The 11,046-nt window shown below is 56.1% G+C and overlaps 1 protein-coding gene across 1 annotated transcript in view; it reads right to left on the bottom strand.

Annotated features, from left to right (window-relative positions):
* SIRT2 (sirtuin 2) overlaps nucleotides 1-11,046 on the bottom strand; it is a 16,992-nt gene that overhangs the window by 1,949 nt on the left and 3,997 nt on the right. Inside the window, exons 3-11 of the mRNA XM_077773924.1 lie at nucleotides 10,965-11,013; nucleotides 10,617-10,730; nucleotides 7,574-7,615; nucleotides 7,310-7,416; nucleotides 7,151-7,207; nucleotides 6,575-6,643; nucleotides 1,760-1,889; nucleotides 1,113-1,130; nucleotides 123-217 (exon numbers count right to left, since the gene is read on the bottom strand). Of these exons, the coding sequence (XP_077630050.1) occupies nucleotides 123-217; nucleotides 1,113-1,130; nucleotides 1,760-1,889; nucleotides 6,575-6,643; nucleotides 7,151-7,207; nucleotides 7,310-7,416; nucleotides 7,574-7,615; nucleotides 10,617-10,730; nucleotides 10,965-11,013 (681 nt within the window). The remainder of the gene's footprint in view (nucleotides 1-122; nucleotides 218-1,112; nucleotides 1,131-1,759; nucleotides 1,890-6,574; nucleotides 6,644-7,150; nucleotides 7,208-7,309; nucleotides 7,417-7,573; nucleotides 7,616-10,616; nucleotides 10,731-10,964; nucleotides 11,014-11,046) is intronic.

Raw genomic sequence — 11,046 nt, 5'->3', positions numbered from 1 at the left:
GAGGGGCGGGGCGTGGGGGGGCACTTACTGACTGCATGCAGGGGAGGGAGGGGCGGGGCGTGGGGGGGCACTTACTGACTGCATGCAGGGGAGGGAGGGGCGGGGCGTGGGGGGGCACTTACTGACTGCATGCAGGAGAAGAACCTTGCCGGGAGGTTCTCACCGAAGAACACGATGTCTGAGGCAGAGTTGGATGGACACAGACACAGAGACAGAAACAGAGACGGAAAGGGAAGGTGAAACGGGAGGCAGAGACAGGGACAGAGAGAGAGACAGAAAGGGGGAGAGAGGAAGAGGGAGGGAGGGAAGGGGCGGGAGCAGGAGGCTGTCCCCAGGGCNCCTGCTTAGGGAGCTGCCCCCACCTGCCCCGCCCCCCAGGATTCCGGGGTGGCTCCGGAATTAAAGAATTAACACCAGAACGGTGAACGCGCAGACGCTGCCCCTCAGATGCCACACGATCCCGCCACCCCCACCTGGACAATAAAGCTCTCCGAGCGCGGCTTTGAGGGGAGCCCTAGTTTATCCTGGGCGAGAGGCCTAGTGTGTCCATGACCGTGGGATGGGGACACCCCCCTCCCCCCAGCCTTATAACCATCACGCTCCCTACTGCTTATCGATTAAGGAAGCTTGAACGCACTCTGTCGCTTGCAAGTCCCAGAACCCTAGCTGATTTGTTCAACTCTTCGTTCCTTCGACGAATATTGACAGAGCACCGTTTTTTCTTAGGAACGTCGGAGGTGACAGCGTGAAGTTCTGGGGGGGGGGCGGCTGCGGGGGCTACTGCTGGCGTCGAGGCGGAAGGGGGTCGTGTGCCTCCGTACCCTGCCCCCAGCTGCGCGCACGGGGGCTATTCAAGACTCCTGGCCCCAGGGGCGGTCAGCTGGCATTTCGTGCTCCGGGGGCCCCACAGCAAATATGCAGCTGTCGCTTCTCACGCGGACACCAGGGGCTTTGTGAGATCAGCATAAAGAGCGTCAGAGATGGCTTTCCATGGGGGAAATGTGTGGCTTCTTAGCTGCACAATGGGTGTCAGGCAAAGGCTCTCGCTGGCATTCAAGAAACGTGGGCCGGCTGAATTTTTTGCCCTTTTTTTTTTTTTTTGACACTTTGCCCTTCCGTGAACAGGGACTCTGACTTCAGCAAGCCCTATAGCCTGTCCCTAGGGACGGCCCCCCAGTCTGCGTCCTTGGCCACGCCCGGCACCCCATGGGATCCGCTTGCCTGACCCAGACTAATGGGTTATTGGATCCCGTGCCTCTAGAACAGTGCTGTCGGATAAGGCGGCCATGGTCATGGCTTTCAACATTTACACTCATAAAAATGACCCCAAAACGACAAATTCCATTCATCGGTCACATTTTCAAGTGCTCAACGACCACCTGAGCGTTGGCTGCCATACTGGATAGTGCAGACAGGGAATATTTCCCTCCTCTCCGAAAGTTCTGTCAGATAGTTCTGCTCTTTTCAGAAGGTCGTTGAGTTTGCCATCATGGGCCCCTCGTGTAAGGTAAGAAGGGAGCCCCTCAAAGGGCAAAGAGCTAGGGTGTCGTGACCTCAGAGAACAGCCTGAGGCGGCCATGGGACCGAATTTGGTCTGGAGCTTGCTTCCGTCATAACCTGCTTGTGAGGCGGTGTTGGCAGCAATGAAACCCCGCTGCCCCCTCCAATCTTGGGGTGCTGCCATCATCTACTGAGCAGGACAGAATGGGTGTCCACGGCGTGGGGGCCCTGCCCTTGGGGACAGCCTCCTGCGCCTCACCTTTCATCCAGCTGAGCGTGTACTCCCGTCGGCAGAGGGCGCTGGTGCAGTGGGACGTATAGAAGGTGCCGTGGGCCTCCACCAGGTCCTCGGGCTCCAGCCCCGCCACTCGCTCCAGGGTGTCGATGTTCTGGGGGGGCGGGGAAGAGGCTCAGCGGTGCGGCACACCCGTCCGGGCAGCGGCGCAGGGAGTTGCCAAGAAAAGCAAGCACGGGGCGGGGTGTGCCTATAAACTGCTCTCTCCACCCCGATAGTGGCCCCCGACCGTGTGGAAGCGCCAGATGATTCAAGGTGGGGCCCAAACTTGTGTCTGTGAGCCCAGGTCCACTGCCACCGTCAGCCCATATGGAGTTTTCCTGCACATTCAGACACCTTAGCATTTCTCAGAAAAGTTGTTTGGTTAGTGCCGCCTGCCAGAAATGTGTCAAAATTAACATACAAACCTACAATGCCTCCGTGGTAAATACAGCCCCCTCAGATGTGGCATCCTTGTGCAGTGCCCAACCTGCACAGCTGTATGTGGCAGCCCTGGCCAAGCATTAACATAAATAAAGGAATCAGGAGGGTTTATTTGGTTTTCTCCATCCCTATTTTCCTACTTAGCAGTCAGGTTTCTTATGTGGGGGGGGCTGTTTCAGAGATGGCACATTAACTTGTGTTCTTTTAAGACTCAGGTCTTTTCCGCTAGCTATTCTTCTCTTCCACATAGACACGTGTGCTCTCATTTTGCTTAAAGCACGCAGCCCCTTGGGAGCAGCTTTTGTTTGCCCGCGAGAAATGCTGTAGAGGCAGGTGCTGACAGAGCACACCAGCCGCTGCCACACAGAGACGGCCGGTCACGTGCGGCCTACAGCTGAGATGCTGTGAACAACCCAGAGGATTCTCTTTCAAGGGCAGACGGCCCCAGCCGCGCTCCCTGCTCCCTGCCAGCAATCAGCCTGTTCCCCAAATGCGCAGACAAGAGCCACTGTTCCCAGACGCTCGCTTGGCGGCCTTGCCCCTCCCCCTGCGTTAGTTTCTGCCTTTGTTACTTGACTCAGTCTACTGCCTCGCTCACACGCGCGCCAGCAGCGTGCGCGCAAATAAATAACGGGCACGTAAAAGAACTACTTAAATGCCTCTGTTATTCTCTGAGGCCACTTGTGAGAGAGAAACCACAAACAAGAAAAGACTGAGGCTGACCTGTATGCACTGATATTGAAATAATCTCTCCAAGATGTTAAAAGGCACAGAGGAACAAAGGCTGTGGGAACATGTGCCTGTTTGTTTGACCTTCGTATGGAATTTTTTTTTAAGTTCATTCATTTATTTTGAGAGAGAGGGAGCAGGGGAGGGGTAAAGAGGGGGGGGAGAGAGAGAGAGAGAGAGNTTTGAGAGAGAGGGAGCGGGGGGGGGGTAAAGAGGGGGGGGAGAGAGAGAGAGAGAGAGAGAGAGAGAGAGAGAATCCCAAGCAGGCCCCACACTGTCAGTACAGAGCCCGACGTGGGGCTCGAACTCATGAACTGTGAGATCGTGACCTGAGTCGAAATCCAGAGTCAGATGCTCAACCAACTGAGCCCCCCCCGGAGTCCCACATATAGAATATTTTTAAAGGTGATAGGAGAAATCAGCAACAGCAGGGGTCGCGAGGGAGGGAAGCAGGAGGCTGGGGGGTACGGCCCCAGGAAGCCCTCCCCTCAAGGATTAGCAGCGATTAATGATGACAGCATGATGGTATACAGCATGCGACATGTGGCCTGGGTGTGAAGCAAGAAGCAGAGCACAGTGAGGACAGGGGTAACGGTGGGCAGTGGCCACTCAGCTCCAGCCAAGAGCTCCCCCTGGGAAAGCCACCCAGGGGACAGCCGGCTCTTCTCAAGTTTCAAGATGAGCCTCAAGTCTGGCTTTTCATTTCTTTTCCTTTTTTTTTTTTTTAAACATTTTTTATTTTTGAGAAAGAGAGTGACAGAGTACGAGCGGAGGAGGGACAAAGAGAGGGAAAGTCAGAACCCGAAGCCGCCTCCAGGTTCCGAGCTGTCAGCACAGAGCCTGATGCGGGGCTCGAACCCACAAACCAGAGAGATCATGACCGGAGCCGAAGCTGGATGCTCAAGCCACCGACTGAGCCACCCAAGCGCCCCTGAAGTCTGGATTTGCATCTGAAATCTCTTGCTTTTTAAACCTTGGCTCCCTTCTTGTTTCAAAACACCACGTCCCCCTGCTGGACATGATGGAAATGGCAGCTTTGAAAGATGGGAGGGGGGAGGGGGCGGTGGCGCCTGGCTGGCTCAGCTGGGGTAGCGTGCAACTCTTGATCTCGGGGTTGTGAGTTCGAGTTCTCATGCTGGGTGTAGAGATTCCTTAAAAATAAAATAGAAAGAAAGGAAAGAAAAAAGAAAGAAAGAAAAGAAAGAAACAAAGAGGTGGATACGGAAGAGTCTTCCACACAGGAAATGAAAACACGCCAAGTCCCAGCCCTATGTGCAGTGTAAATGTGTGCAGTGTAAATGGCCTGGACGCATTTGAAAGGAACCCGAAGCCGCTTTGCTGCGGCCTCACGGTGGCTTGAGCGAACAGGGCGCGTTCTCACGAACGGATACTTGTATCTTGAGATAAAAATAGCATCCCACGGAGCTCCAAAAGTGCTGTCTCATCGCAATTCAGAAAGCAGTGAAGGCAATGTGTTCCAGAAAACGGGGTCAGTGACTCAAAAAGTGGCCGAGGTTGATGGAGAGGGTGGCAAGTGTGAAAAAAAAGTTTCTTGACAGATGAGAGTGGAACGTGTTTTTCCACGTTTATCTGTTTTCGGTCACCGGCGTTCTAGGGCCGCAGGTGCAGTGGAATCGCACACAGAGCGTGGGAAGTAGGCGAGCACTGCCTGCGCCTCCCCCCTCCCCACCCCCCCCAACCCAGCAGGGATTTATGCGGCTTCCAAGTACCAGAGCCCGCTTGCTCCTGAGGGAGGGGCTAGGGGGGCTCCGCTGCGCACACAACCAGGCTCCACCTTCAAAACCAATCTGTTTTGGAGAAACACTTCTCCCCTCATTGGCCCCTTCTCCTGCTGGGACTGTCACAGCGGCCTCCTCCTGGCCTCCTCCTCGCTCTGTCCCCTCCGCAGCCAGAGGGACACCTGGGTCAGGTCACATCCCCTCCCCTGCAGCACCGTCCTACTCAGTGGCGGCCTAAAGGACAAAGCCCTTCCTGTGGCCCCAAGAACCCACCCCCACCCCGCGATCTGCCCGTCACCTCCCTGAGCTCGTCTCCTCCATTCTCTACTGCCATTCTCTCTGCTCACTCAGATCCAGCTTCTCGAACACGCCAAATACGCTCTCACCTCAGGACCTTTGCCCTGGCTGTCCCCTTTGCCTGGAACACACTCCCCCCCAAGATCATCCCCCCTTCCCCCGGCTCCAGGTCTTTGTCTAAAAGTCCCCTTCTCAGTGAGGTCTTCCCTGACATCTTGTTGACAAGCTGTCCTTATCCATCTTGCCCAGTATGTCTCTGTCCCTGCAGGAGACTAGTGGCCCTAGGGGGGCGGGGACGTCGCTGCCAGCAGGGCCTGGCACCAGGCCTGCGCTCAGTAAACACCCCTGACGGAAGATGACCAGGGCTGTGATGGAAATTTCAGGAAGTCATGCCTGGAAGGCACTGGGTTTCAAGCAAGCGGTTTGTAGCCTGTCTGAGCCACGTCCCGTGGATGAAACTGACTCTGGGAAGAAAGGTGGGGTTTTTCCTGAGCCGGGGGACGGGGTGTCCTCCTGGAAGGAGGCAGCTGTCCCTTCCCCAGCTGCCACCACCGGCCCGAGCCAGCTAGGCAGGAGCGCCTGACCCCATCNCCGTGGCAGCCTCGTGGGCTGCAGATGCAGGAAGAGAGAGTTAGGACACCTGTTTACGCTCAAGTATTCTCTCTCTCTTCTAATTTTGGGTTTGGGTTTTTGAGTCTCACGTAGAGTGTGATATCACTCTTCCTGTTCATCACGTAATTTCTTTTCAGTTTTTTTTTTACTGTTTATTTATTTTTGAGAAAGAGAGATAGAGACCGAGTGAAAGCAGACACAGGAGGGACAGGGAGAAAGGGAGACACAGAATCCGAAGCAGGCTCCGGCACAGAGCCCCACACGGGGCTCCAACCCACGAACCGGGAGATCACGCCCTAAGCCGAAGTCTGATGCTTAACCACTGAGCCACCCAGGCGCCCTGCGCTACGTCACTCCAATGCGTATTCACACGCGTTCATAAAACACAAACTCATAAAACAAAGGTAGAGGCGCAGTTTTTACCGCTAGGGGTGTGAGACCCCAGAAGCACCTTGCTGACTCATCTAGAAGCCAACTATGGGAGCTGTCCTTGCCAGGGAACCCCAGGGCCAGGCCTCGGCTAAGCACCTGCCACGCAGGAGCCATGGCCCCCGCACTACCCCGCCTCAGGGCACACTATTTAAAGCCCCCCCTTCCTTTAGGCTCCGTGCTCAGCAGCTGGCAAATGGTCAAAATGTACCGATTTGGTTAGATCGAGTCACTCTGTGGCCATGTACAGAAACTCCTAACCAAATGTGAAATCCACAGTGCCTGGAGCGGCCCCTCAGGTGTGAGGTCCTTTGTCGCCATGCACAGGATGGCTCCCAGAGGAGCTCGCTGCCGAGCCACCAGGGACCCGAAGGGCCAAGGGCCAAACCGTTCTGGCCTCTGCTTTACAGAAGGGGAGACTGAGGCTGAGAGGGGGGAGGGGTCTCACTGCGGGTCACGTGGCAAGGAACTGGGCCGGGCCCGAGGCTGAGGACACCCCCGGCAGGTCCCCCTCTGCCCTCTGCCCGGGGTTGCCCCCCGCGGCCCCTACCTGCGTGTAGCAGCGCAGCAGCAGCCCTTTCTCCTTCAGCAGGCGGATGAAGTAGTGGCAGACGGTGGGCTGGAGGGGAGCAATCCCAACATTGTGATAATGACAGAGCACGTTGGCTGCGGGTCGCAGTGAGCCAGGCACTTTTCTAGGCGCCCTGGCTGTTCTGCCTCACGGAATCATCACACATCGGTCTGGGGCGGGGGTTGGGTGGCGCTAGCCCCATTTCACGGATGAGGAAACTGAGGCACAGGAGGTGAACTGGTTTACAAAATCACACAGGTGCAGAGCTGGGGTCTGCCCAAAAGCAGCCTGGCTCCCGTCTGGGGTCTTACATGGACTGTTAACTCAGGGAGGCCTTCCAAGAAGTCCCATAGGCTATCATCAGCTTCATCTTACAGATAACAAAACTGAGGCTCAAGGCTCATTTTCTTCAATGGCAGAAAATGAGGGACCAGGGGTTGGACCCAGGCAGCCCTGGGCCCATGCGGCATTTGTCTGAAAGGCCCCAGAGGAAGAAGCTTTTCCATGCCCCCACCCGCCCCGAGTTTCCTGTCCACCAGAGAAAAGAGAGCTCACCTTGAACTGCCCAGGATAGAGTTCCTTGGCGAGAGCAAAGAAGGGCTCTGGATGTTTCTGTGGGAGACAGAACCGGCATCCCGATGGTGAGCTGAGACCTGCAGTCGGGCGATCCCATCCCCCCACCGTTACGGACACTCCCCCCTGGGGAGTACAAACCTTGAAGTAGCCAATCTCAAAGATGGCTTCCGGGTAGGGAAGATGGTATTTCTCTAGGTTGGCGTAGAGGCCCGTGGATGGGGAGCGGAAGTCAGGGATGCCCGCAGCTGGGGGAGGAGGGGCAGGGAGCACGGGTCAGGGACCTGGGCCCCATCTATACCCCATCCTTCCTCCCCCATCAAGGGCCCAGAAGTGGCTCCCCCCAGCCTCTGAAAGGGGGTCCCCCAATGTGACGATGGCTACTGGGGGAGAGGAGGCACTTACATGTGGAGATCCCAGCTCCCACCAAACAGATCACCCTGCGACCTGGAGGAGAGGAATTGAGGCATCAGGTGACAGTGGGCTCGGCCCCAAAAGAACATCACAGCCCCCCAGACTGTTGGCTCAGGGCCAGGCCCTGGGGCAGACATTTCAAATGCATGAATGGTCTTCCCGAACATCTCAAGGTGGGTGGAGTTAACACCCCCATTTCACAGACGAGGAAACCAAGGCTCAGGGAGAGGAAGGGTCACACAGTCAACGGGTTGCAAAGCCAGGATGGGGACAAGGAATCTATAGTTTGAAATTATGCCAACTTAGATTCGAGAAAAGGGCACGTGGAGGGAAGTTTCTCCTCCTGACTAGTTCTAGAGAAAGTGCAGATCTTAGTGAGAAGGCTGGGGGCCACAGGTGTCTTCTGGAAGAGCTACAGGTTATTGTAAAAATCTCTGGCCACTCTTCACTTTTTTCCTCCCTTAACTCTTTATTGATTTTTGAGAAAGAGAGAACACAAACAGGGGAGAGGCAGAGAGAGACACACACAGTGTGAGCAGAACAGAGGCAGAGAATGAGGGAGACCCAGAATCCGAAGCAGGCTCGTTTCTGAGCTGTCAGCACAAAGCCCGATGCGGGGCTCGAACTCACGAACTGTGAGATCATGACCTGAGCTGAGGATGGACCTTTAACCNATTTTTGAGAAAGAGAGAACACAAACAGGGGAGAGGCAGAGAGAGACACACACAGTGTGAGCAGAACAGAGGCAGAGAATGAGGGAGACCCAGAATCCGAAGCAGGCTCGTTTCTGAGCTGTCAGCACAAAGCCCGATGCGGGGCTCGAACTCACGAACCGTGAGATCATGACCTGAGCTGAGGATGGACCTTTAACTGACTGAGCTACCCAGGCGCCCCCAGGCCTCACCGTTTGGACACAGTCTTGAATGACATCTATTTCTAGCATATCATATACATTCTTGCAGCATATTCCTTTCCTCTGTCGTCAACCAAACATCAGGCTGATGATTTTCTGGTGAAGGCCAAAGCTTTGCCACTCTTGGCCCGCATCCAGTGAAAAGCAGGGAGATAAGAGCTTCAAATCCTGGCTCTCCTCCTCGCCAGTGAGGGGGAGGTGTCTTAGTTCAGACCTCCCTTCTGGGCTTCAGCTTCCTGCTCTGTAAAATGGGCATCCGTACTTACAGTACTGACTTCATGGGGCCATCCAGAGAACGAATTCATTCATGTAAAGCTTAGATCAGTGCCCGGCACCGAGCAAACACTACAAATGTGTTTGCTATTATTCTTTGAGTCAATTGTACTTCTTGAGACCCAGGATTTGTACACGTGTAAGTCCTTTGTTCCCCCATTTTTTTCCCGGCTGTCTGAAAAGAAGATGGAGATGGGCGCCTGGGTGGCTCAGTCGGTTGAGTGCCTGACTCTTGATTTCCACGGTTCGTGAGATCATGTCCCTTATTGGGCTCTGTGCTGACAGCGTGGAGCCTGCTTGGTATTCCGTCTCTTTCTCTCTCTCTCTCATTCTCTCTCTGCTCCTCCCCCTCTCAAAATAAATAAACTTTAAAAATAAGAAAAACAAAAGAAAAGAAAATGGGAAGACGTGGTAAGAGTTGAATTGTTTCACAAGTGCCCGGGGCTGTGCAGAAATAGCCCCATTGCCCCGTCAGCTGCTGGCCTGCGGACAGCCCTGGCACACGGCACCCTGGCGTCTGCCCATCAGCTGACAGACAGACACAAGTGGGAGGCCCCTGGACAGGGTACCTCTGGCATGTCCTGTGCACAGGACAGCAAGGGGGACGATGCCCTCAGCTTCGGCTCGGGGATGCCCCTGGGCCAGGCCCCAGCTGGGGCCACACAGGAGGGAGCACGTGGTCTGGATTCAGGGGGCCTGGGGTCAAGTCCTGACTTGACCTCTTGCAAGCTGTGTGACCCTGCACCAAGTCACAGCCTCTCTGTGCCTCTGCTTCCTCCTCTGTCCAGATCACCCTCATGCTGACATTCACAGGTACAACGGGAAGACCAAATGACAGGGCGCCTATCAAGTGCTTAGCCCGGTTGCTGGCAAACGGTGAGGGCTCAGTTAACTGCTGCCCTTTACTCTGCCCCCTCACAGGCAGCCTCATGAGCCGCTGTCCTAACACCCAAGCGCATGAGGAAGCAAGGAACAAAAGCTTTGTGGCCATTGCCTGTGTTCTCTTCGGGGGGCACCCAGGCCAGGAATTGGGTGCAGACGGCTGCCCGGCCTGCCCTGGGAGAGGGGGGCTCAGGGCAGAAAGCCTGGGCGCCTGAGCAGGGCGCTGGCAGCAGCGGAGGATGGGGAAGAGGGAGAAGACGGCGAAGACGTCCTCAACAAAAGGCTGTTCAGGACCCTCAAAGGGTCCATTGTTTTCGTTGAGGGCCTGGTTTCTCAGACTCTGGTGACCTCAATCCGCAGTGAGAAATAGAAATGACATGGTGACCTAGTAGAGAGGCACCCACATACCCCCCCCAAAACACGCTTCCTGTAATAATTGTCATAGGGTCCGCGGATCTTGCTCTGTGCCAGGCCCTTGGCCAGGCAGTTCCATGTCTATCAATTCAGGGCACCCCAAGGACCCTACCAGGTAATTCCTATAGGCATCATCTTCACCCAGGGCCAGGCCAATCAGCGATGGAGGTGTGGCCCAGGTCCGGCCAGGGGGTAGGAGGTGTCACCCGACCTGGCCCGACTGGAGCCAATCTCTGCTCTTTTGCTTGAACCCCAGGAGGAAAGGTGCACTCTTGGGGGGAGGGGCTAGCCCTGGCCTTCAGGCCTGCCAGGAGCCGCCCTCTGACCTTGAACGGAAAAACAGCGCCCCAGGGCGGTCAGGTTTTGGACAACATGCGAGCCTGGGAACGAATCCAGCCACTCTCAGTGCTGGCTTTTAGTTAGAGGGGCTGCACTCCTCTTTTGGGGCAAGCCAGTTTGAGTTGGGTATCTTGTTCCTTGCAAACAAGAGGCGTGAAGGGGTCGAGTGGCTGGGGCTGAGAAGTCAGGGCGCCCAGCAGGCCCGGGTCTTACAGCGCTCGCTCTGCATGTAGCGGGTCACCCCTTCCAGGGTCAGCTCGTCCAGCAGACGCTCCTTCTGGGTGCCCAGGCCCAGCGTCTGGGAGAAGAAATTCCGCAGGAAGTCCACTGGCCAAAAAAGCAGAGAGAGAAAGAGAGGTGCAGGGTGGGCGTTCAGTCAGGATGCTCAGCCCCCCCCCCCCACCGGGGATCCCCTACCCTCCCACAGCCAGGGACCTCAGGTGCTGGCTCTGCACCCATTATTACGTCCTTTGAATGGCACCTTCGGCGGAGGTGAGGGCAGCAACTGGATCCTGCCTTAAGCGGCTCCCCCAGGACCCCATTCCCAGGGAAGATACTCACTCTCTGCTTCTCCGCCAGTCGCTCCTCCCTCAGTGTCTGAATCTGAGTCCTGGAAGGGGTGGGGGTGGGGTGACCAGGCCCC

Source organism: Crocuta crocuta, unplaced genomic scaffold (genome assembly GCF_008692635.1).
Source record: "Crocuta crocuta isolate KB4526 unplaced genomic scaffold, BGI_CrCroc_1.0 scaffold267, whole genome shotgun sequence".
Taxonomy (NCBI): Eukaryota; Metazoa; Chordata; class Mammalia; order Carnivora; family Hyaenidae; genus Crocuta; species Crocuta crocuta.
The sequence above is the reverse complement of the archived record's forward strand: the minus strand, read 5'-3'. Positions and strand labels throughout refer to the sequence as shown.